This window comes from Anguilla rostrata, chromosome 9, assembly GCF_018555375.3.
Source record: "Anguilla rostrata isolate EN2019 chromosome 9, ASM1855537v3, whole genome shotgun sequence".
Lineage (NCBI taxonomy): Eukaryota > Metazoa > Chordata > Actinopteri > Anguilliformes > Anguillidae > Anguilla > Anguilla rostrata.
Window position 1 is genome coordinate 41725699 of NC_057941.1, and position 25256 is coordinate 41750954.

At 45.4% G+C, this 25256-nt stretch overlaps 1 protein-coding gene across 6 annotated transcripts in view; it reads left to right on the forward strand.

Annotated features, from left to right (window-relative positions):
- Positions 1-25256, forward strand: part of camkk1a (calcium/calmodulin-dependent protein kinase kinase 1, alpha a) — a 78163-nt gene that overhangs the window by 29817 nt on the left and 23090 nt on the right. For all 6 annotated transcript variants that reach the window (XM_064352208.1, XM_064352207.1, XM_064352210.1 and 3 more), the window contains 9 exons: positions 4294-4767; positions 11024-11071; positions 12251-12304; positions 18801-18852; positions 19306-19439; positions 21785-21821; positions 22254-22275; positions 23572-23660; positions 24639-24838. In XM_064352208.1, coding sequence (XP_064208278.1) covers positions 4447-4767; positions 11024-11071; positions 12251-12304; positions 18801-18852; positions 19306-19439; positions 21785-21821; positions 22254-22275; positions 23572-23660; positions 24639-24838 — 957 coding nt within the window. In that variant the 5' untranslated portion in view covers positions 4294-4446. The remainder of the gene's footprint in view (positions 1-4293; positions 4768-11023; positions 11072-12250; positions 12305-18800; positions 18853-19305; positions 19440-21784; positions 21822-22253; positions 22276-23571; positions 23661-24638; positions 24839-25256) is intronic.

A 25256-nucleotide genomic window follows, 5' to 3' on the forward strand; every position in this document is an offset into this window, starting at 1 on the left:
CAGGCAGCTTGAAAAAACACTTAGCTGGCCCGCTTAAGGCATTTCGGTGCAGGAGAAACCCCGCTCCCCTTCCCTCTCTAGACACACCCTTGTGTTAATGGCTCTGTCAAATAAAGTCAAAATGCCAGTTTTTTTTTCTACCTCAATTATAAAATTAGGACAAAAAACTCTGATGGGATTCTCACATCATTATCAATGGAACGTTCCAAAAAAGGTACGACTGTATAAAACTAGACTATGACCTAAAAACAACTCTTTTTGTATACTTTTCGTTTCTTGCCTCGGGTTTCTTGCCTCCTGTGTTTGATAAGTAAAGTCATGCTGACAGAAAGCAGGATTTGGATGGTGAATAGGATCAGGATGGCTCACCCACTACATTCTGTCAAAGGCGGATTATTGATTATTTGATGGATTCACATGCCAAAGGGAAGGAAATAACTTGAGTTTCACATGAAGTGGACTAAGTCAGCCAGTAGTGCTTGTGTTTTGCAGCATTTCTTAGAGAAGAGGGAAGTTACGTAAGCACAAGTGAAGTTCTCTGCAATTCCCTTGCCCTTATTTAGCTAGGCGTTTGATATTTCCAGCTCAAAGCCACCTCCCACCTTCAGACCTTTTGTTTATGCTACACGCAACAAAAAAAAAAACAGCTTACAGACAAATAAAGCTTGTATTCCCTCAGGAGGAGTCGGCCTCTAACGGAAAAACACAGTTCCGATGGCTTTGAATGTCTGAGTCTATGCCCTGGATGACTGGTTTTGGTTAATTTTTTTGTGGAAAGATGAAAAAAATGCTAAAAGGGAATTTTGTTTTTCGGCTAGGAGATATCATCAGGTTTCTGCTTTGCTGAGATTGAGTGCAGTAATGGGGAAGTTATTGAATTCTGAGTGAAACCAAATCTTGTTAGGAGCAAATGGAGCATTAAATAAGGTTAAATATCAGAAGAGCATAAAGTTTCTAGTACTAATTGCATTTTTCAGGGTGAAAAATGGTATTTCATTTTAATTAGTGAAGCTCAAAGCCAGTGCAGAACCCATGCAGTGCAATGATCCAGTGAGATATTTGAATAAAAATAAGCATTGAAGGTGCCATGAGTCATCAAGATCATTCAAGGTCATTCAGAGAACCTGTGCAACCTGTGCAGGTGATACAGATAAATATTTAAATGTATAGAATGACACATTTTTTCAGTTCAAATAGTATTGCATCGTATGAGTCTTTGATGGATAGTTTTAAAATTGTATTATAAAGGGACCTTACCTAGTCCAAGTAATAGATTTATTTGTTTGAGATTTAAATCTCCTGTAGTGTGCTGTAACATGCTGCATCACCAAACCATTCGGGCGTGTAATGTTAGATAAAATCTACTCACTGGACCCGGTGGACCTTTGGGATTGTAACTGAATTTTACAAATACACCTAAGAATAATTGTAATTGGTATAACACATAATTAGCTTAACTATTTACCCTGATCACAAATGTGTGATTTGAATGTTCTAAATTGAATGTCCACTACTGGTAATTGAAAGAAAAGGAGTCCTAGAACACTGACTTTTAAGTTTTTAGAATGTTTTTAATTTTTTCTAAATTCTACTCTTCAAAGGGTTAAATGTAAAATCTCTCTCTCTCTCTCTCTCTCTCTCTCTCTCTCTCTCTCCCTCTCTCTCTCTCTCTCTCTCTCTCTCTCTCTCTCTCTCTCTCTCTCTCTCTCTCTCTCTCTCTCTCTCTCTCTCTCTGGCTGCTAGAGCGACCGGTCTGTGATCTCATTCAGGTGATCAATTTAGTGGGAAGTGCGGAGGGGGGCAGGACACTGTTAAGAGCCCGCAATTGATTCCAAAACAGCCATTATTACTCACTCCAGTTATGGGCTGTCTGTGTTTTGGAAAGATAGGCATAGTGCCTCTGTGATGCACATGAAGAATACAAAACCCACCATAATGCAGCCAGCAGGACAACAGCCTGATTGGACACCGACCATGCATATCTTTTTACCTCCAGAGACAGGATACTTTGTAGTGCAGTTGCTGCTCCTCACATAAAGTGGATTTTGGGATGTAGCCTATTGGCAGAGGTGTTTAAGGGAGGATTTAGTTTATATTTCCTCTTAAAAACTCTGTTCATAATTTTCTGTATTATCTTCACATTTCTCAGTTCCTGTGCATTCTGCGGCCTTGTTTTAGTCTCTCCCTTCTGAAGGCGGCATTGGTCGTTGAAAGCTTTGCTTTCTGCTGAGTGATGCCAGTAAAATCAATCCTTCTGCTCATGAAAGAAGATATGTGGGCCATGACATAAAAAGGACATACTTCTTTTGAACATGAAAAATTCAATGATGACCAATGTTATTTGATGGGGCATGAATAGATCCGCACCCTGGAAGACTGCAGTTCTGTGCTCGAAGGCCTAGTGGTGCCTGTACAAGTGAGGGGCTGCGTGTCATTTCGGAGTTAACGCAGAAGTGTTCCACGGAAAGTTCCGGAGGGTAAAAAAAAAATCATTTGGAAACTTGGCTGTCCTAATGCAGTGTAATTTCCAGGAGAGAAGAGCGTTGTTTGTCAAATTTAAACGCGGGACATTTCTGACTGAAGTGTTCAGACTCTTAGCCACTGTAGGGGTCACAAAAATGAACCGCATTGCATTAGCTTCCCTACATGGTTAGAGTGCTAAAAAGCACCATCATCGCACTCTCCCGTCTGCCAAAGCCTGTCGACAGCTCATTCAGATGAAAAGGTAGTTTGTTTTTTTTTGTAAGTATTATGCATTGCATAATACAATATTTCAGCTTAATGGGTTTCTTTCTGTTCCTAGTCAAAAGTTTTGAAAAAAGTGTTTATTATAGTTCGGCGGATTATACTCAACTCATGCGCTTAATTTTGGTAGTTAAAATATGAGCATTTATATAGGTAATATATGTTGTGTTTCTACACATGTGCTTCGGTTGAGTAGTTCAGTTGATACCTACATGATGATGTAGTGTTAATCTGAAGGATTTAAGTCAGGAGGTATTACCTACAATGATGTTGTTGACTGTGGGGTTTCATCTTAATTTGAAGCTACAATGACAGTTGCTGCGAAGGGTTATGGTGGATAATGTGTGGTTTTTCTGTTTTTCTCCCCTTTGGATTTGGCTGTTTGCTTTGGATTGTGGGTAGCTTTAATCGTCTGAAAACGTGTTTTTACCAGCTTCTTAGCAAGTGCTATTGAACACATTACTTCCTGATAGCCGTTCATAACAAAAGGAAACCTTGATGAATGCAGTTCCTCAGAAATCATGTTAGGATGTTTGGGAAAATTAGAAATCCATTATCGTCTGTCTGCCTTTACATGTACGAGTTGTAACCTTGCAGTATTTATGAAAAACGTAGCTTGGAATGAACCCTGTTTTTGACTGACAAGCTGTGACTTCCAAGTACCCCTCTCGAGCTTGTGAGTCTCTTAAGAATATCAATGTTGGAAGTCAGGTTTTGAAGTCCTTTAGTGTTTTTGTGTGCTAATCACATAGAGAACCTCTCAGAAATGTTACGTGTGGAGTGGAGAGGTGCATATCCCAACCATTTAGCCAGTTGTTAGCAAATTGAGTTGCACTAATAGGAAAAGAAGAGACTGCATCCTTAGGGCTGGCGTACATTATACGACTTTCTCACGGGTTACGAGGTCGGGAGTTCGGATGCCCTCTCACACTTAACGAGGTTCACATTGTGACAACAGGTCAGATGATGGCATAGACTATACGAGCTCCCAACCAGTTCAGATGACGTTACAGTCGACAAAGCGCAGTGGGTCATACACGGAGCCACCTCCTGATTGGTCAACGGGAACTGAAACACAGAATCGGCTCGCGTGACCTCTCACACTTGACGAATTCAAGTTGACTGTACCCAGATTTTTTTGGGTATGTCAAAAAACATTCGGGAGCCCGTAAGCTCATACCTTGCGAATTATGACCTATTGTTTTTTTTAGTACGATTTGGTACCAGTTAGAAAAAAACTATCAGGAACCTGCACGTATAATGTACACCCGCCCTTACTCTCCCCTCATTTAGTTCAATAGCGATATCATGTGTTGATGGTTCTTTATATGTTGAGGGGTAACATTGGTTTTCTTCTGATGCCTGAAAGGTCTTGTATATGACAGCATTGTAAAAAAAAAAAAACTTTTGTGCAAAGAGCAGCTCTGATTCGCCCTGATGTCTCCGTCGCGGTCTTCCGGTCCCCTGTAATCCTGGGTCTTCCTGTTCCGCGCGGTCCCCGCTGCTCCCTCTGTGCACCGCTCACTCCCGCTTCTCCTCTTGTTGCAGCTCAGCGGAGATCCCTCTGATCCCGGGAGCCAAGCTGGCAGCCGTGACGCGGTTGATGCGCGCTGCTGGAGGCCCCCTCGCCCCCCCGCCGCTGTCCCCCGCCTGATCGCGCCCCCGTCCCCCACCCCCCGTCCCCCCCCCCCTCCACCAGCGATGGCCATGAGCACCGACCCTGGCTACGCCGCGCCGGACTCGGACCCGGAGCACCAGACGGAGCTGGCCGACATGGTGGCCGCCATGGACATGGCCGCAGCCAAGGACGCCGCCGCGGCCGCCAACGGTGTGAAGGACGGGGCGCCGGACCCGGCCGCCAAGCGGGCCCCCCAGCGGCCCGTCCTGTCCAACAGGAAGCTGTCCCTGCAGGAGCGCGGGACCTACCTGGGGGCCGGCGGCGGGGCCTACCCTCACATCTCGCCCAGGGTGGCCCGCAGGCCCACCATCGAATCCAAGCGTGTGTCCATCTCTGACGCCCAGGTGAGCAGTCGCAGCAAAGGAATGAGCCTGCCACTGTCGCTCTGGGCATGCTCTTGAATTGAATTGAATTGAATTGAGTTGAATTGAATTGAATTGAATTGAATTGAATTGAATTGAATTGAATGAAGGATAGCGTAATAGCAAGAGCAGGCCATTGAGCCCATCTAGGCCTGTCTTTTACCTGTAGCCCAGAGAGTGTCCTACACTGTATTAAGCCTAATCTTGAACACCCACTGGGCCTCTGCCTCTACTCTATGACCTTGCAAGCTGTTCCATACATTAGCAGCTATTCAGATGGAAAATGCTTCCTGATATCTGAGGGGAACCTGCCTTTAATCTGCAGGGGAAACAAATGGCCGACCCCACCTGATGGCTGTACGTTGTGGTCCGTGTTATTCCATGTAGAGACTGTGTACATGCATGGCAGTTTTTTTTTTTTTTGAGAAATTGTTTTTGAAAAAGAAGAACATCGAGCTGTGCTGCAGCAATTTCTGCAAGGAGGTCAGAGCTTTAGTTTAGCTTAAGACTTGAGTCCTGATAAATTATGTACAGATAATCCTTCTTTATTTATGCTCAGCTCTGAGATAGATCAGCATCAGCTATGGCGGGTCCCATCCCAGATCCTGTGCTGCAGCCATCTGACAGTGAAATGTATTTAAATAAAATCTGTAATCCACAAGCCACATTAAAAGGCTGGCTGAGTAATTCAAGATTACTTTAACAGGTGACTATGCTGTATTTATATATTTTTTCTTATTTAAAATAATGTGTTTTTAGGATGACCTACATCGTGAAATATTTATATTTAGGCTCAACATATAACCAGAACTTCCTCCAGTAGGTATGGAAGATTTCACACAAATTCCAATATAAAGCATCCACAGATATATGGTACCCATCGTACCACAGATGTGTTATAATGCCTAAACTCAATATGCTAAATTCAAACTCATAATGATATTTCACTGATTATATAGCTTATAACTGGTGGTTGGTGAAACATTGGCAGTTTTTTAAATCAAAATGGCTGCTCAAACAGAGGTGTTGGAATGCCTTCCTCTACACCACCCCGTCCGCTGCATTACGGTTTGGAACACACTAAGGGCTTTACCACACCTTACAGCGTCGAATTGTACATTCCTGTTTACTATTCTCCAGATCTTGCGAGAGAATCATGCAGATAATCCTCATTGTTATTCAGCTCAGGCAATGCACCGCTAGTATTTTTGAGATTTATTCCCCTTACACTAAGCATAGTCATTTGTTTGGCTGCTTACTTGCTCTTTCGTGTGGTGCCTGCCATCAGTGGCGATGGCTTCTTCATGCTCGGCTGATCAGTTCTGATTGCCCATCTCCTTGTAATTGAGGGGGCCAGTCTCTTGGGAGAATCAAAAAGTGCATATCACAAAAGCATATCATATCATATCATAAAAACTATTTTGTCGAAGAATTGATACGCATCATGTGTGGGCTACAGCCATGAGGAACGGAGGCCTTGGGTCTTCTTATGTAAGCTGTCTTGCGTAACACACGGAATATGTCCCATTTTCTTTAAACCTAACTTTTGACATTTTTGTTGAACCATAAAAAGAATCCTGTTTTTTGAAGGAGTTATTTTGCACTGTTCAGTTTTTTTTTCCCCTCTTTGGTTTGAAGTAAGAATGACATGAAAGTATCTGCTGCATTAAGTCCAATATATCTCTTGTCACTTGGTTCAACTGACTTATTTACAGTAAGCTCTACTATGAATAGAGAATGGGAAAACTATATGAAAGCAGGTGCTTTGCTTTGTTTTTGTTTTTTGTTTTTCTAAAAAGGCTGCCTTTTCTGGAAGAAGAAATGGATCACCATTTTCTGTGGGGATTTTTTCCCCCTTTGTAAGTGAATCTAAATGGGTCTGACCCCACTCAGAAAGACTGACCCTTAATGGATTGTGGCATTGAGAGTGGTTTTCTGTCAGTGCTGACGCCGGCTCCATCGCTCTCCCGGGCTAACGGCTGCTGTCGCGCGTTTCGCTTGCAGGGATTGCTGCGGGGGGTGGAGGGAGGCCGAGGGGCGGTGGCGGTTTGGGGGGGACCGGGAACAGGGACAGATGTTCCCGTGGGCTGGACCCACCGAATAGGCCGTAGAGCCCTTCTACCTGTCCCGAGCTCGTGTCCCGGCTGCGGAGCCTGGAGGGGAAGCTGGTGTTGGCCCACCCCCCCCCCCCCACCCCCCACACCTCTTCCCCCACCCCTCACAGATCCCGCGCAGCCTGCTAATCGGGACAGCAGCATCTGGCGCGCACGCTAACGTGCTACTACTTGCGCTTCGATCGAGATCGCTCGGCAGATGCTGAGGTCGGCGTCTGAGTCAGCGGCTCCTGAGCAGCGCCGATGATGCGATACCGCCGGCGGACGGGCTCCTCCGTCGCATTCCCGCCGCGTTTCGGCGGGGCACATCCGCTGACCAGACCAGCACGGCCCCACAGCGGGCTGGCTGGCCTCGCCGCAGACAGGACAGAGAGCTCTAATCATTCTGGGTGCCTCTGGTTTTGAAAGTCTAATATAGCGAGCTGTGGATAATACCCCCGATGGGGCATCCCTCTCTGTCTCTCGCTGAGATTTTTAATCAACCTGGGCCATTTTTGGGCTGGGATTAACTGTTATAATCTCGAGACAGGCACTGTGAGGCCAGCCAGTGTACCTGTGAATAACAAGTACAAAAAAAAACATTGAGTTCTGTTTTTTGCGGTTTGTGTGTGTGTGTGTGTGTGTGTGTTTGTGTGCAGCTGTGTGTGTGTGTGTCTGCTTGTGCGTGTGTTTTTGTGTGTGTATGCGATCTCGTGTATTTGTGTTGCTGTACACTATGTTTCTTTTTATTCTTAGCTTTTAAAACAAATGCATCAGAAATGGTGAAAAAACTGCTTACATAGAATGCCAGCATGGCTTGGCATATCAGCATTATGTGTAGAGCTGTTTGGAGACCTAGAATCAAGTCTCCAAACAGAAATGCTTCCCCTCCAACTGAAGCTTCCCAAATTAAAATGGTGACAGTACTTAAATTTAAGAGGTTAATAAACAATGATTATGGCACACTTAGGAACTGAATAACTACCATATTTATTTTGAATATGACCAATTCTTCATCACGTGAAATAAAAGGAAGACCAGAGCTTCAGGCTTGTGCGATTGTTGTCAAGCGCTTCATTCGTCATAGCTGTAATAATCCGCTTACCGTACAATGAGTTCAGCGGTTTTGTATTGAAGATGAAACACCTGCCCGTTCGAGAGCATCTGACGGAGTGTCTCCTGTCTCTCGGGCCTTCGATCACTCACGTCCTCCGAGGCAGTACTGAATTCACGGTCTTTGTTCACCTGCAGGTTACCTGCCTGCGCGGAGTAGTAGAGACGGGCGAATATTCAGTGCAACTCCTGTGGCACTTTGCGTATAAAAATATGAAAGTGCTTCACGGTGACTTTGAATTCGAAATGCCGTTTCTTTACTCTCGTGGGTAGCCATGTTGAAAAACATTCTTTCTTTTAGAAAGTAAAAGGTTTTATTGGTTGAACAAAAAACAGTACTGTGCACAAATATTTATTAAAAGTTGTATTAGCTAATAACAGCCCATGTGCCAAAGTAACATTAGCATATAGCCTATCCACTGTGATGCACTGTTACATATTTCAATCATTATAAAACATTATATTTTTAACAGTTAACCAGTAAGAATGGCCCCCACCAATTGATAGGCAAATCTGAACCAAAAGCACATCTCATGCCTATCAGTTAGCCAAAAAGCTCATTTCAAAATTGGTTCCTCATTTTGTAGCCTGAATTCTGGTGACTGTAAGCAGAAGGGATTGACAGAATGTGACACATTTGGCTTCAACTAAAAAATAGAGGAAAATGCTCATAGTCAATAAATAAATAAGAGCATATCAGGATAGTGGCTCGGACATCCTTTTAAGCCTCATATGCAGGCTTACTGCTGACTTGTCACTGAATTCAGGTCCAGTCTTATCTGATGAATAAGAGGGGGGCTATCACATTTTCATATCAGATCTTGAAGAAATTTAAATAGATCTGCTTTAAGAGTATGCGTGCGGTACCTTCTAAATGATAAGATTAAGGTGCACCATCCTAAATGAGATTTTTCCTGGAGCTCCCCATTGAATAGAGTCACCCAGGGTTAAGAACAAAGCACCGTAAAAGTTTAACTGACTTCAAGGCTTAATGGTGACCTCAGAGCACCTCGTCTCTCTCTCCTGAGCGGAGTGAAGTGTGTCGCAGGAGCCATTGAGAGGCCCTGGCTCCGCTCGATTCACTGTGAAGGTCAAACGCAAGCGAAGAAAGGGAATGAAAAAGCCACGCTTCGCTTCAGACTCGGAGTAGATTATTTTTCAGCCGCGATATTAAATGTACAGGATTGTCTGACCATGAGAATCAATTCCGATAAATCTTCTTATGACCGAAGAACCGCCCCCCCCCCAGGCTTTACTGCTGGAGCGTGTTGAAATTCAGCGTGTGGCCTTCTAGCGTATGGATATGAGTCGTGACCTCCAGGGTTCACTTCTCACTCAGCGCTTACCAGCAGTTTAAATTAGTTTCACTCTTAGCGGTGGGAGCAGCCAGGGGGGAAAAAAACGTTAATAAAAAATAAAAAAACAATTTAATTTCAGGAGAGCGTTAACGAGCGGGCGGGCTGTAATGAGGAAACGCTTAATGGCCTGTTTGGTGAACCCGGTTGGTTGGGAGAGGCACAACCCGTAGTGTGGTGCGGGCCCTGAAACTGCAGGAGCCAGGGCAGCGCCGTGCGCAGTTTCACCGTGTTCATTTCAGGCTCGATATCCCGCCATTTTGTCGAGCCGCTTTCAGTTGGTAGTCTCTTCTTGGGAGGAAGGGGGGAAGGGTAGGGAGAGAGCTGGCCAGCCCTGACATACTTTCTTTTCTAGTTTAATTTCAGATGGAAAGTATAATCAATATAAATATGGCGGCGTGCGGGGGGGTGGGGGGGGGGATTAAATAAAGCGAGCAGGCTGCCGGTGCTCCTCAGGCAGGCGGGGAGAGGGGGATATTGGAAAGGCTGTTAGCGCCGGGCGTTGCAGATGGAGCTGGCGGCTCGTCGTATGATTTATTGAAGCCCGGCCGCCTGCGCGCTCAGCCAGGAGCCGCTCGGGCTGGAAGAGACTGAGCTCGCGCTACCGCAGCGCCGCTCGCACTGAGCATGTGCCAGCGCTCTCTCTCTCTGGCTCGCCGCCACCGCCGCGCGCTCGTCCCGCGCGCTTGCTTTATCCGTCCTCGCTCTCCCTCGCCTCGCGCGCTTTGCCCATGACGGGAGGCCGAACGGGTCGGAGACGCGCGAGATCGACGTCTGGAATCACGGGTTGCCGGCGCGTTGTCGACCCCTCGTTCGCGCGTTCGCCACGCGTCGACAGCGCGTGATTCCAGATGTCAGTTTCGCATGCTTACCTGTTTGGCCTTCCATACTAGGAAAGGGCAGGAGGGAAGGAGGCAGGGAGGTTAATAAATAAGCCATTGGAATGCGCCCACAGTCTGTGGCGCTGGTGTCCTCTCTCCTCAACCTGAGAGCAAGGGAGCTTGAGGCCATTTGGGTTTCTCAGATATGAGGGGGTTTTTTTTGGGGGGGGGGGGGGGGGGGGGGGTTCGTTGTTTCCTCTGCACATTATCCGTTTGTACTGCAGGTTGATATAAATTCAGTCAGCAGTTCCCTCAGGCTACCGTGGCTGCAGTGTCAGAGCCCCGCTTGTGAACAGAACACAGCTGCAGGCCACCTTCTCTGACTGCCTCACCTCATTACGGCCGTTTGTTGTTATACTGGGTAAAAAAAAGGTCTCCTAGAAACAAGTTTACTTTTGTAGTCAGCTGTTAGTCTAAGACAGCTGTTCGGGAAAGCATTTAACAGGGGGAATATTCTGTAAAAATACAAAAACTTCACGTCCATCAGAAAAAACTTTTGTTTTCTAACTACATCTTTTCTAGGCTTTGCCGTAAATTTCCACGGCTGATGTGAAACCTGTTACCTACATTCACTTAAAACGCTGCGCTGTTTCTGTTTTACATGCAGCTGATCTGTTGAGTTGATTTCATTGGTTGGGTCCCCGAAGTTAATCTAATAGCCTGGACGAACGCCAGCAACTGTGTGTCACCCTGCCTCTATGGCACTTTCCGTTTAATGGAGTTTTTTTAATGGGTTGATTTGTGTTTTCAATCTGGCCTAGCAGTGTGCTCAAACACCCCCTTCTCTTTCTTGCAGGACTGCATCCAGCTGAACCAGTACAAGCTGAAAAGCGAGATCGGAAAGGTGAGCGCATGTCCGCTGTCTCTCTGTGCTGTGCAGAGCACTCGGCGTTTTCTACAGCACTGGTTTTACATAAGCAAGCTGCCTTCATTCTAAATCAGAGCACATTACCAACAGATTTGTTGTCAGGATGTAAGGTGTGCTGTTCATTGGCACTGTGTTCTATATAGAGCTAACTCCATGATTGTGTACCCCAGACATCCAAATGTGCTACATTACTGAAAGACACACGGTGTTGTCGTTTTCACCTTCCTTTATTATTCCTGTGTAGCAGGTCTAAAGCAACCATTTCTGGAAGTGCACGTATTTAGGCATTTGCTCTGTTTACATTTGTTTTCAGTAGATTGTAGTTCTGTTGTTTATTCTTGCCTCCATCGGTCCATTTATAATTAATGCCCTTGATGACGCTGCCATTTTTTATTGCATTGATTGGCTGCTGGTCCATTTCTTTCCTCCAGTGCAGGCTGTCGATACTGCCTTCCGGTCACAGTGCCGGGCATCAGTCAAATACACTAGACTTGCGCCATCTTTGCACTGATGTGGCAGAACTCAATAAAATGGCATGACCTGATGTCTTGTGAATAACAAATCACTTTTATTTGATTTTATTTATTATACTAGTTATATTATGTTTTACTGGATCGTGAATAAGTAATATGTGACATCTTGTGGTATACAGAAGATTGGAGATTGGCTGCTCCTTATCGCTCATATACCTTTAATATGGTCCTGTTTAGCACTGCCATGGTATATAATTGAATGTTGGAGTAGGTTCTGAGAATTTTTTTTTACATTTTTGAGTTGTACCTAGTAACGAATGGAAACCATGAACCGTGCAAGATGTCCCCCCTGAAAAAGTAATGTTTAAACACAAAATACAGTTGCATGCTTTTATTTAGGAATATATTGTAGAGAAACGTATAATGTAATATACTGTATGTTATACCATATACTGTTTGTATACAATAGTGAGTTGTAAGTCAAAGTGGCAATAATTTACACATTTAATAATTGATTACATTTAGTTCACATATTTTAAAATACACGTTCCTTATGTTTTGGATTTTGTACTTTTCCATTTCTTTCTCTCGGCGGCTGGCTGAGCTGTCACACCTGGAGGTCCCCAGACTCAGTTCTTCTCTTTTCCACCTTTCCTCCCTTCTCTTGTGTCTCCTTCCACAGGGCTCGTATGGGGTGGTGAAGCTGGCGTATAATGAAGACGACGACAAGTATTACGTGAGTCCCCCCCCCGTCCTCCGGGAGCATAGGTGTTAGCCTGTTCGTTTTCGCTTCAGTGGTCCGTCTTCCCGTTTTTTACGCGATGGGGTTCGGTGTCGTCCCCTCCCTGCCGTCTCAGCGCGATCAAAACATCCTGCCCGTGACTGCTTTAGCTGCCCCTGTAATTGGCTGAGACCGCCTGGGGGGGGGGGGGGGTCGCTGGGAGGGGCGTGGCTCCCGCAGAGTGGGTGGGGATCTTCCCCCGGCTTTTACAACAGCACCGGAGCAGCTAAGGGAGCTCCGTTCTGTTGTCCTGCTCTCACAAAAATCAGTGATTCACCAGCATCTGACGTGCAGAACGAACTCCAGACGTTCGATGTCGACAACGAGGTCTGAGAGAACAGGAGCCGACAAAGAGCGGGGGCGCGAAGCGAACACTCGAGCGCAGGGCTCGGGGCGGACCGCGGAGAACCTGATTCGCCGCGCCCGAACGCCCCTCCTGTTACCTTTCCCAGGCAGATTAAGTATGATTAATCATTTACACCTCTCCAGGGAGAGGGGCAGCCGGCCTTGAAATGTTATTTGAGTGACTCAAGGCTTCTCCTCTCCGCGCTTGTTGTTTTTGTCAAGCGGAGCGCGCGGCCGAGACCTCCGCGGCGGCGGCGCCGCATGCCGTACCGCATGATTACGCGGTCGGGGGGAGGGGGGCGGGGGGGGGGGGACACTCTTCCTCCTCTGCTCTGCTCCTCTCCAGCTGAAGGAGAGAGCGGCTTTTAACTCTGAGATTGCGTGTCATTACCGCTCGTCGGCTTGAAAAGCCCGGCCTAGCCTGAGTAGCTGGGTACGGGGGAGTGAGGGGGACGGAGGGAGATAAGGAGGCAAAGGGAAAAGGATCCTCCGAGCTGTAATCGCGCTCATTCACACTGACAGGCTTCTTCACTGTTTGACATGAAGCTGAAAGGTGGTCAGGGAAATGGCCCGTTTTGATAAGGCATTGAATAGACTCAGTGCACAGCCACTGTTTAGTGCTCATTGCCAAAATATTGTAGCCAAAAAGAAGAGTGGAATAACAAGACGCAAACAATATGCTTGCTGGCATTGTTCAGAGAATTGAGCTCCAAGGTAACAAAGCAAATGTTTTTGGAGAGGTGAATCTAATAGACTTGCAATGACATTGCTCATCTTTCCTCACTTACTCTCTGGTTCCAGCCTGGGGAGATCTTAGCTGGAGACTTTGATTATTACACTGCCCAGGCTGGATATGAAAAGGGGACGGCCCTGTAATCATTAATTTAAAAGTCGTTGCTTTCTGATGTGGAGTCGCCGGTAATCTACATCTGCCTTCCAACGCCCACCACGCATTAGCCTCTGATTTGTCTCGGGAGCAACCGGTTTAGCTCGCCTGGTGCTTCGTCGCACATGCGCAGAGGAAGTTCACATTAGCGTAGCTGCCAACCAGTGAGCCGGAGACGTTCGCTAATTTGCGGTTTTATTTCCTTGTTTACAGACTGAGTCTGCAGTTGCCGTTTTCTTTTTTTTTCTTTTTTGTTTGCTATTTAGGCTGCTAGCAGCGCTGTAACCTAGTAACGGTGATGTGCCTGCCAAGCTCCTAGTCTGTCACCAAGGTCGGCAAGATTTTTTAATGTTATGACTAGCTTGCCACAATGGTGGCATTGAATTGAAGTGTCAATTTTGTCAGAAACTGTGTAGTCACTGGCAAACCAGAGACCTTTTCACACAGGTCCTCGATGTGGTGGACATTTTGTCCAGAGGCCTGGGAGTATATGCTGTAGCACTGGTTGTCTGTGGCCTCTGCATTGTTCTGTTCCTCATCCTGAAAGGGATTTTTGTGGAAAAGACCACAGACCCGAGAGATCGGGGTTGCGCTCGGTTGTGCAATGGATCCAGTCTTGTTTATAACTACAGACCAACCTGTAGCAGCAGTTACAGTTAAACTGTTTTCTGTCTCTCTTCAGTCCTCCTGAAGTCACTAATCACACCATCATTTTAATCAAGGGAAGGTGTGTGTTGTCATGTTAATGAGTGCAACTCGGTTAGTCACTGCGTTGGAGTTTGCAATCAATTTTTTTCCTTTCCTGAGAAAACAATTGATTGCAAATGAGATGTTCAGTTAAAAATTTCATGCAAATTTTCATTCATTATATTAGTCATTGCTTTCAGTTAATTATAAATGATCAGTTAATAATTAAAGATGCTACTGCATTTTACCTGTCATTTAAACGTAATCAGCAAGCTTTGGGCCAGATTTACTAAACCTTTTGCTACTAGCGTCAGCGGCTGATGTGACACATTCTGCTCCAGAAGCGTGGGTCTTAGGTATCAAACAGGCGCGCGTGGCAGGACGCGCGGTGTCACGTACGCTAGTCGTCGCAAGGTGAGCTTCTCTCCTTAATGCATATGCATTTTAAGCGAGGATCTTGCAAGTCATGGGTGGAGACATTACACAGTAAGTGTGGCCGATTATGCGTTCAGTTGAATTTACTGACGTTCAAGTAATTGACGGGGGGTCAGTTTTTCTGCGAAGATTTTCTGCTGCTAAAGAGAAATCAAGGTGCAAGCAAGACGGAGACCGGGGTATAGGCCTCTAAGATGCACTGAGAGAATCTTTGCTACAAGAATTACTCTGTTTCAACTCCTTGAGTAAGAAATCATCAAAGGGCAGAGATTAAGTAGCCACGCAATAATAACTAGGTGTTTGCCACGGAAAATACTGGCGAAAGTTGTTAAAAATAACGGAAACCGGAAACAAGAGGCAGAAATCACAGAGTGTTTTGAGAAAATTAATTTATTAAATTAACCTACAGATCTCATGCGCAGCAGTGGGAAATGATCTAAATAGCATGCCTAACTGTACAGACAGTAGCAAGCGCTTTAATTTTCAAAACAAATCAGCAGGCAGTTGTCACTATTAAAAAATATGAGCAAATACATTGATAGGCTGGGGCGTTTAATTCCTTTTGTCCGTCACGGAGAGAGCATGCTTTTTGCCTTTAACAAACATTTTTTAATGAAACAGCAAACTGCATTACTAAAAATATTCATGAAAACTTACTGTGTGTTTGTTTCTTTAAAGTTATATTTAAATGTGTAAGTCTTTCATGGAGTGCCTGTTGTTACTGACAACATGTAGCCACGGGACAAGGAGCACTCAGCATCAAGAGTTTAATTGCCACAAACATTTAATTGCCACAACTTGCTGTGGGCGGTGTTATAATTACCATCCTAAACTGCTGAAAACTTCATGGAAAGCTCTAAAAAAATTAGGAAAGACATGGAACTGCTAAAAAGAGAGAAAAATCATGGAATCAGTGGCACCTGCGACTTCTGTGACAAACACCCAGCCCTAGAAATAATATATGACCTAGAAACTCTCACGTCGTTCCCATTCCAGCAATAGGTCAATCTCCTTGCAGCATCTCGCGTCTGGGTCATTTCAATCGACAGTTACCACCACATCTGGAATATCATGTTCCTCATTTTGTCCTGCGCTGTCTAGTGCTGGATACGCTCTTACACTGCACCAGAAGATACATCAAATTCCCCACATCCAGTCAGGATATTCGACGCACTGTCCGGGAGTGTTTCGAACTGTGCCTTTTAAGCTCTGCTTCACTGGTAGCGTAATTAGCTGTAGCCTTAGTAAGAAGACTGCGTACGCACTAACATACCCTCGTCGGGCCGCATTCTGTGCTGTAAATCTTATATACGTACATGTGGAAGAACACTAGTAACACTCATGAACTACAATCCTGTTCACTACTACATAACATTTAAGGGTACCTCAACCCTAGTTACTGAATTGAAATGCTGTTATTTAAGAGCTGAAAGGCTTTCAGCTGTTTCCTTTCCACCAAGGAAAAGTATGGTCTGCAGGTGCAAGAATTAACACCCGATTAGTCTTTCATTTGAGAGCTTAATAAGCAGTATCTGGGAAATGTTTCAAAGCACTTCTTCTGGAGAAAGCAGAAAGCTGGTCTCACACAAAGGAAGAGGGTCTCTTTTATCCTGGTAGCTTTAGTGCAATGGGAGTACACTTACTGAGTCACTGTGAAGTTGAAGTTGTGAAATACAGTATGTTGTCCTCTGGACAAATGAAAATGATTAGGCTACCTCAAACATATCGCTGCACGCACTCAGCATTGTGGTGATTTCACAAGAAGTGATGTGTCTTAGTACACTGACAGCAGAGCCCAGGAATTTTCTGTCAAGCATCTACACATATTATTATTATTGTTATTATTATTATTATTATCATTATTATTATTCGTATTATTGTTGTTGTTGTTGTATTATCATTTCTTTTATGTATTATTTATTGACTTGTATTGTGTGACACCCAGCTTTATTCAGCAGTTCTTGCATTGCTTACTTTGTGCACGGTATCCGTTTATACAGCTGAATACATGCAGAAGCATTTCAGGTTCAGCACTTAACACTGTAACGGGAGCGCTCCAGAATTTAAATCTACACCCACTTGGCTATGCGATCAGTTGTTATTGGCAGTTATTCAGTGGTAAATATGCTGTTGCCTACTTGTGCTCCTCGTCGGGGTTCTGACTGCAGCTTTAGTTGTGCATTTGCTTTCCTGAAGGGAGAAATCAAGGGAGCTGTGGGTGCAGTGCACTGCTGAGTGCAGTCTTAATAGAGCACTTCCGCTACGGCCATCTCTCACTGTTAACATTCGCTCACATTAAGCACCAGCCGTGCCGCGAATCTTAAGTGTGCAATTAGGAAGCGCAAATTAATCAACCTAGGCAATTGAGAGTTTGTAAAAGGGTTTCTTTTTAATTAATATGGAGTTCCAGGAAACGCAAGAAGCCGGATCACTGCATCATCCGACGAATGCTTTCTGCCGTAAATATGCCTCTTAAGTGCTTTGTAGAATCGTAACGTGATTTCACAAAGGTTACAGCAACTTACATCAGGGTAATATTTAGGGCCTAATGAAAAGAATTATCTTCTTAATAGAACAACAATGAAGTTGTACTGAACTATTTGAAAGATTACACAACGGTGGAAACCCAGAGCACTTTTTTCAATGAAATAGGCCACATGAAATTGTTGAAGCTTGTGCCCTAGCTTGTGTTTCCCTGCACATAAACTGAAGTTTTATCTGATCTGAACTGGCGTAAATAGAATGCAGGGCCCTGGCTTGTCATACTGTAAATTCCTCCACTGCTGTCACTGCTCCCCTTGTAGGGGTGTGATTTGTCAATCCTAAGAAAAGTCGATTTTTGGAAAGTTTCTAGTTGCTTTCAGTTGCCAGTAGCGATTGTTACATCAGCATTAGAATGTTCCGTTAAGAACATTCTAATCGTATATTTGTGATCTGATACCTGAAAAGGCAGCGTCTGTAATGAAAAGGAGAGTGAGGGAAATATACAGGAGCGACAGATCAGTTCGTCTGGCAATATGACGAAACGCAAAAAAACAAAAGGTTCAGACCCAAACTGTATTAATGTGTAGCTCCCTCTCTCTCTCTCTCTCTCTCTCTCTCTCTCGAGACCTTGTGAAAACACAGACCCGGTCTGTTTGTGTATCTGAGTCTGTCAGTGTTGTCATCTGCCATGTGCCTCTTTTCGGTGTGTGTCCCTTTTCGGTGTGTGTCAATACGTAAGGATGCCGTCAACTTCATGCACTTCATCCAAAGGCCAGCCAGCATATGTCTTGTCCTGAGAGGGCTACATACAGAACACACTGGTTGAAACACATTCTGTAGGCAAACACCTAGGACACCCTTGTAAAGAAATGAGTGGAAAAGGTTTGGTAGACAGAGGCAAGGTTATCCCTGATAGTTCCTGCGTTTGTCAGGTTATTTTTGCCCGTCTCTTGTGCCGAGAACGTAGCTGTGGCTCAGGGTGATGCCGAGATCTGCACTGCGTCTCCAGAACCCGCCCGACAGGGCAGCAGCGATCTCTTAACCGGCCGTCATCCCTACTCGAGATGAGAATGTATGTAGCTCTCAGTGAGCCAGACAACGGCTTCTGAAGGAGGGCTCCCGGGTCAGGATTGGATAGATCTACTGCAGATTACTGATTACTGAGTACTTCAGCATCTGGGTGCCTCAACATTACACTTATAGAAGAATTTTAATGGGCTGAATTAACAGCAGCCATTAGCCCCTGATATTCCTGATTTCCTGGTCTAGTTTTCCCATGTAGGAAGTTAGTAATACTTGAGACTCACCAGCAAGGCCGGCCCTAGGATTTTGGTGGTCCTAAACAAATCTGTTCGACGGGGGGTGGGGGGGGGCGGGTGCTGTTGGATTCTGTCGAGTGCGGTGTGGGGGGGTGCTGTTGGAGTTTGTCGAGGGGGGTGGGGGTGGGGGGTGCAGTTGAATTCTGTCGAGCCGGGGGGGGGGTGTGGGCGGGGGGGGATGGGGGGGGGGGGGATGGCAGGGTTCCCTTGGTACATCGTTATGAAATGTTCTATTGACATTCCACTTAAAGTTTGCTTGCTGTTGAAGCTCACACATGCTATTCAATCTCTTCAGGCAATGAAGGTTGTCTCCAAGAAGAAGATGATGAAACAGTATGGATTTCCACGTAGGTGACCTTCATTCTTTTATTTAGATGGCTTCCCTCATGTATTGGGGTATCATTTAGCATGCATCCATTATCACCCTTTAGTTAAAGTTCACCCTCATTATTTTTTTATTGGCTTAGTTTTTTTATTCCATATTTTTTATTTTTTATGTAAGTGTGTGTATATGTGTGTGTTTGTGTTCATGTGTGTGTACATGTGTGTCTGTGTGCATGTGTGTGTTTGTGTTCATGTGTGTGTGCGTGTGTACAAGTGTGTGTGTGTGTGTGTGTGTGTGTGTGTGCGTGTATCTTTGTGTGTGTGTGTGTGTTTGTGTCTGTGTGTGTGTGTCTGTATGTGCGTGTATCTGTATGTATGTGTGTGTGTGCATGTGTGTGTGTGTTTGTGCCTGAGCTTGTTGAGTTTGTAATGACCCCTGACTAAGAGCACATTTTGGTTGGGTGATCTGTACACAGGTCGCCCCCCTCCTCGCGGGCCCAAGGCAGCCCAGGGAGAGCAGCCCAAGGTCCTGGGACCTCTGGAGAGGGTCTACCAAGAGATCGCCATCCTGAAGAAACTGGACCATCTCAACATCGTCAAACTGGTGGAGGTAAACTGAACCCTGATCCACATTCAAAGGAAGAGAAATGTGAGAAACAGGATATAATAGGCCATGTTCTGAACAGAAGATGCCATAGGTTTCTGCTTCTCATTTCAACTATACATACATTACTCAAGTCAGATTTTTAATTGTGCATGTTATATTTCTGTCATGCTTTCAGTGATTGGTTAAGTTTATGCAATTGCGCCAATCAGCCAATCAGATTCAAGTATTAATCCAGGACCTGATATAAGTATGCATTGGTTTTCTGTGTAAGTTCTTATCTGCAGGGTATAAGGGAAGTGTTTTGGAGCTGGCTGACCTCAAATTTCTGAATTTAATTAATGCTATTCCAGACTAATAAACTTAGTGAACTTGCTGAGATCAGTGTGTGCATGATGAGCTGTAGTGTTGCATTGTGGGATTTGCCTGAGTGTCTGCCTCCAAAAAGGCAAACACTCTGCTGAAAGGACTCCCTCTACATTCACATTCATGTGTCTTAAGTGCATTAAAGGTGTGAATTGCAATTTTACGGTTACCTCCAAGGAATTTGAAGGAATACATGCCAGCAGCGACTTATTATTATGGTAATACTTTTATCCTGAGTTAAGCATTTATTTTTCATGTGCTTCTGCATTATTTTGTCAGCACACAAAGAAGACAGCGATTCGGACTCCAGTTCTTACACCCTCCTGTTTTAAAGCCTGCACAATATTGTTCTCAGAGCATCCAAGGGTCTGGAATGTGACTACAAAAGAAATTCTTACCTGGGTGACATTGGCGGCGGCTAGCCTTGGAAACACTGTGTGAGAAGAGTGAGAGCACAAAGACCTTTACACTGTGCCCGTTAATGAACAGGGTGGACTGACATTCCAGTGTTTAAGAAGCCTTCTTCAGAGACAAAACAAAGCACAGGAACAGCACAGGGGGGGGCTTTCATAAACCCTTTATAATACTAATACAAGGTGCACATCTATTGGAGATTTAACCAGCAGTGTAACTCCAGAAGCATGGGGATGTGTAACAGTTGGTCATATGCATAAGATGAGGATTGTGTCTCATATTTGAAGTGAGGGCAAACTATGAAAGCAGAGAAGCTGGTGGCCTAAATGAGGGCGAGCTTGTTTCTGCTAGCCGTACGCCCCCGCCCCACCTCCCCCCTCCCCAGATGCTGAAATACCGCTGTGAAAAACCGTGTCTCGTTCTCTACGCCACAGTCGAAACGTTTGTAAATTTACAGCTGTTCCCAAGGGAAAATGGCTCTAGCAACAAACGAGAACCCATCACAGTAATTTCATAGGATTTGTTAGCGGCGCGGGGGCGTTTTTCACAGTGCGTTAGCATGCCGTCGCATTTAGGGAGTCAGGTGTTCAATATTATCTCTTGGGGCCGTTGATGGCCGCAGCACGCGTGACCGCTGTTATCGCTCATGAAGATATGGTGTATTTAAAGGACGGCAAACGCACACCCCACCCCCTGTTCCCTCCAGTCTGTCAAGCTCTCTCAGCTCTGGCTAACAAACTGCTGGGCAACGGCCTGGACACTAGAAGTTGGCCTTGTCTTTAATGACTTATGTAATTAAGAGACAAGGGGTTTCGAACAATCTGTTTCTCAATTAAACGCTCAGTAGGACGGATTTAAAGCAGTCGCTCGGAGTCTGTTCTGTAGGGGTAGGATTTTGAGGATTTTTCTGGGATTTGAAGTCCTTGATCGCAGACATGTCTGCCTGGGAGCACAGAAGACCTTGGATGTCCTACTTGCAGGCTTGTTAGAAGACACTCCAATCACGTCCAGACCCTAAAGCAATCTGACAGTAATTAAGAGCCATCAGCAGACTGTGAGGGCCAAGTGCAGGACTCAGGGGTGGAAGGAGTTCTTCGGGGCACTTGCTGCTGCCAGTCCAATGATTTGAATGAAAAAGGACCTGCACTTGATAAAATTTTCCCATCTCCGTTGTCCCACCGCTCTGCATCTTGATTGAAGCCTCGGTTTTTGTGTTTCCCGGCTGATTTCGGTAAGGTTGTTTGTGGCACGTCTCCTTGAGGCGAAAGAGGTTGCGTTGTGGGTATTTTCCCCTCTCCTCCTCATTTGCAGTCCAATCAGATTTTTCGTTAGAGCGTTGAGCTTGACACCCTGCTCTGAACGACTGAAATGCGGAACAGGGTGTCAGCTTTTCAAACAGGGTTTGAGTGTAAGTGTTTGCCCTTGGCTTTGGGGATCAAATTTTGGATCCAGTCAGTTAGTCAGTCGTTCCAACCAGGATGTCCTGTGTGTTGACGCAATGCATGACAGGCTAGTCACGCGCTCCAAAATTAGCTTTAATGAGTGTGGGTTTTTTTTTTTTTTTGTTCCAGGTTCTCGATGATCCATCTGAAGACAACCTTCACATGGGTAAGCTGCCAGCTCCAGCACCTGTCCCTCTCTGTCTCCTGGAAAAAGAACCGGCCAGGTGGTGCATAAAAACTATGGGGTCCTAAAGTCATGTCATTGACGTGCAATTGGAGAAGGAACCCATTGACCCCAGCAAATGCATTGCATTACTTTGCTGCCCTTTAGCAGACGCTCTTATCCATACCTGGTGCTGGTTCTGCTGCACGATGAGTCTACTGACTCCAGTACAGTTTACTATGTACAGCTGCGATGAGCAGATGTTGGAAGCATGCGTCACCAGCTTTTCCAGAATCCAGATCCATCACTTTTAGCCAGTAGGATGTGGATGTTGATCTCCGTAATTTTCATGAATAATAATTTTCGTTATCGTGAATAATAATAGTTTGTCTTGTTTCCCCCCCCCCGGTCTCTGTGTTTGTTTGTTTTGTGCAGTATTTGAGCTAATGCAGAAGGGGTAAGTACTCTGTGTGCCCTAGTGAATGTAATTAGTGTCTGACCTTTTTTCGCTGAGGCACTATTCTATACCCTGCTTTCCATGGTACCAGTCCTAAAGGGATTAATTATGTGCTTGTGCTCTCACTTGACAATTAATTCTTTTTTTTTTTTTTTTTTTTTGCTGGCCTTGGTACCCTTCCAAATGTAGTGCCTCAAATTTGTTCGGTATTCTGATTTCCGGAGAGACAACAGGATCCGGTATTTCAGAAGTGCTTATGAGGGAGGCGGTGTTGAGCGCGTCTGAAAAAGCAGCCGCGCGCGTGCGGTGCGAGCGTCCGTTTTGGCAAACGCGACCTCGGTTCAACCGAAAACACTTCCGAAGGCTAATCCATCGCCCCGCTTTGGCGTGAAATAATGAGCTGACTTCTGTTCCCGCGGCAGAGCGAAATTCATTCGCTCTGTCGACGCAATCAATCCTGCGTCCTTCGTGTTACCTGCGGTAGCTTTAATCAAGGTCTGCAAAACAGCACCGTCAGTTTTCGTAAACAAGGTCTACGAAACTGTGGTTTCAGCCGAGCTGTGCGGTGTTTGTGAATGGCGCGTCCCATTAGCCGCTACCGCCGAATGGCTTTGAATCTGTGATAAGCATAATCATGGCGCGACCGGAGTGTGAAAAATGAGTGGTTTGTATATGGATATGCACTCGGACCACCGTTCTCGCCTCTTCCTGCATAATGCTTTCTGGGGCTTTAGCTTCCTTTGAGTTGATTGGCCGTTAGGATTGAGAGTGAACATCTCTGATATCCTCCTGTCACCTGGCAGAAGAAGTTTGTTTATTTATTTTTGACATAATGTAATTGTCTTGACACATGACACAAAACATCTTGCAGAGAAAATATTTTCAAAAATATCACCTATTTTATTTTTATCGAATGTCCCTTGCAGTGTAAGTTTTCTGCATAGGAGAATATATGGTTCTTGCAACTGAGACTTGAGACTCATGTTGCCTGGAGGGGACAGAAAGGAATTGCGGGTCTTAGGAGGATATTCAGATAGGGAGCAACCATGGCCTGGGTGTCATAGGACCATATGTGTTTGTTAGTGTGTGTGTATGTTGGCATGTGTGTGTATGTGTGTGTGTTGGCATGTGTGTGTAGGTGTGTGAGTATATATGTTGGCATGTGTGTGTAGGTGTGTGTGTATGTTGGCATGTGTGTTTGTGTGTGTCTGTGTCTGTGTGTTTGTTCATGCACATACACATTCTGCTTGCTGAGGTGAAGGTTGGCGTGCAAACTGACCTTCGCTTGCTCCTCAGCCCTGTGATGGAGGTTCCCTGTGACAGCCCTTTCTCTGAGGACCAGACCCGCACCTACTTCAGAGACATCGTCCTGGGCATCGAGTACCGTAAGGCCTTCCTCGGAAACCTCTGCTTTTCACAAACAGGAAGTGCAGGGGCCGTGCGCGTTCAGTATAAGCAGCAATAAGCGCCGCGTCTCGTGGGAGCTGGGAGGATGCTTAAATGCACCAGTGAAATGTTTTCTATTCAGAAATACAGAATGCGGCCTCTACAACAAAATGTCATTTCTGTATTCTTTTTCTGGAAGGCGAGGGAAATTTGAGTAAGCTTTATTAGGTGTTAACAAGGTTTCGATAAGTGTGTGGAAAACGCTTACAACTTTTCTGGCTTATGAAGAATAAGCAGCTGAATAGTATTTAGGAGGCTTTGCAGAGAGGACTGTCGGGGGGCCTCAGCAGTAGGGGAGACGGCAGCCACCCGACTGTGTTGCGGGGGCTTTTGTCTCTGCTGAAAGAAGCTTTTCATGTTTGCCTTGTGCGGCCCTCTCTATCCGCTGTGGGCGCGGAGTATATACTAATGAAACATGTGACATGATTGCTCTCTATTAACATCAACCTCAGACATAATCAGGGCTTAGTGTTAACTTTGCCAAATTGGTCTGCCAGTGTCGATCTACAACAGATCAGTGTGTGTCTTCTGAAAAGGGCATTTATTGCAGAATAATGTAACAGAGTTTATTAAACCTATTTTGTGTTTGTTTTTTGTTTTTTTTTTGCAACACTTTCATTAAGAATAATTGAAATACTCTCTGAAGGGTTGTTGGAATCTTTTGAATTGCATTTAATTGGATTTTTTGTTAAGCAAAGGCTTCACTTATGTAATCAGGGTAATGATTCTGTGAATGGGCCCCAATGACCTTACTAACTGGTGTTGAGTGGTAATTTGAGGGGGGGGCTGACTCGTTCAGGACACTTGCTCTGGCTGATTGGAGGTTTGGAAGTTAGTTTGATTAGAAGTGTGTTCTGATTGGCTGTAATGACTATCTGTCAGGGGCTGATTTGGATCTCTCCTGCCCCTCTTCTCAGTGCACTACCAGAAGATAATCCACAGGGACATCAAGCCCTCCAACCTGCTCTTGGGGGACGACGGCCACGTGAAGATTGCCGATTTTGGGGTCAGCAATCAGTTTGAGGGGAACGACGCGCTTCTCTCGAGCACGGCTGGGACCCCCGCCTTCATGGCCCCGGAGACCCTGTCTGACAACCGCAAGAGTTTCAGCGGGAAGGTGAGGCTCCGCCCCCTGCGCGCTTCGCTCTTCTGCAGGTCAGCTTGTTCTCACTCAAAAGGGGGGAAATCAGAACGTGCGGTTTCTCGACAAGGAACTGCTATCCAAAATGCATCCCGTGACGGCCATATCCTGTGTTCAGAAGTCCCGTCCTTGTAGTTGAGCGATGACGTGCGTGATTTGGTAACTCTAGCTATTTGTATTGGAATATTAATAATTCATGTCGGAAAGGGATCGTGCAATGACTCGCGACTTCTGCCGTATCTGAACGCGGACGTTCATTTCTGACGCGTCATGGCTCCTCCCCTCCCCTGGTTCGGGCCGTCTGCGCGCTCTGGTGTAGGGTGAGCGTTTCTGCGATCCTCGCCTCGCTCGGCAGTGTTGTATTCACGCAGTCATCCTTTCACGTGCTAATCCC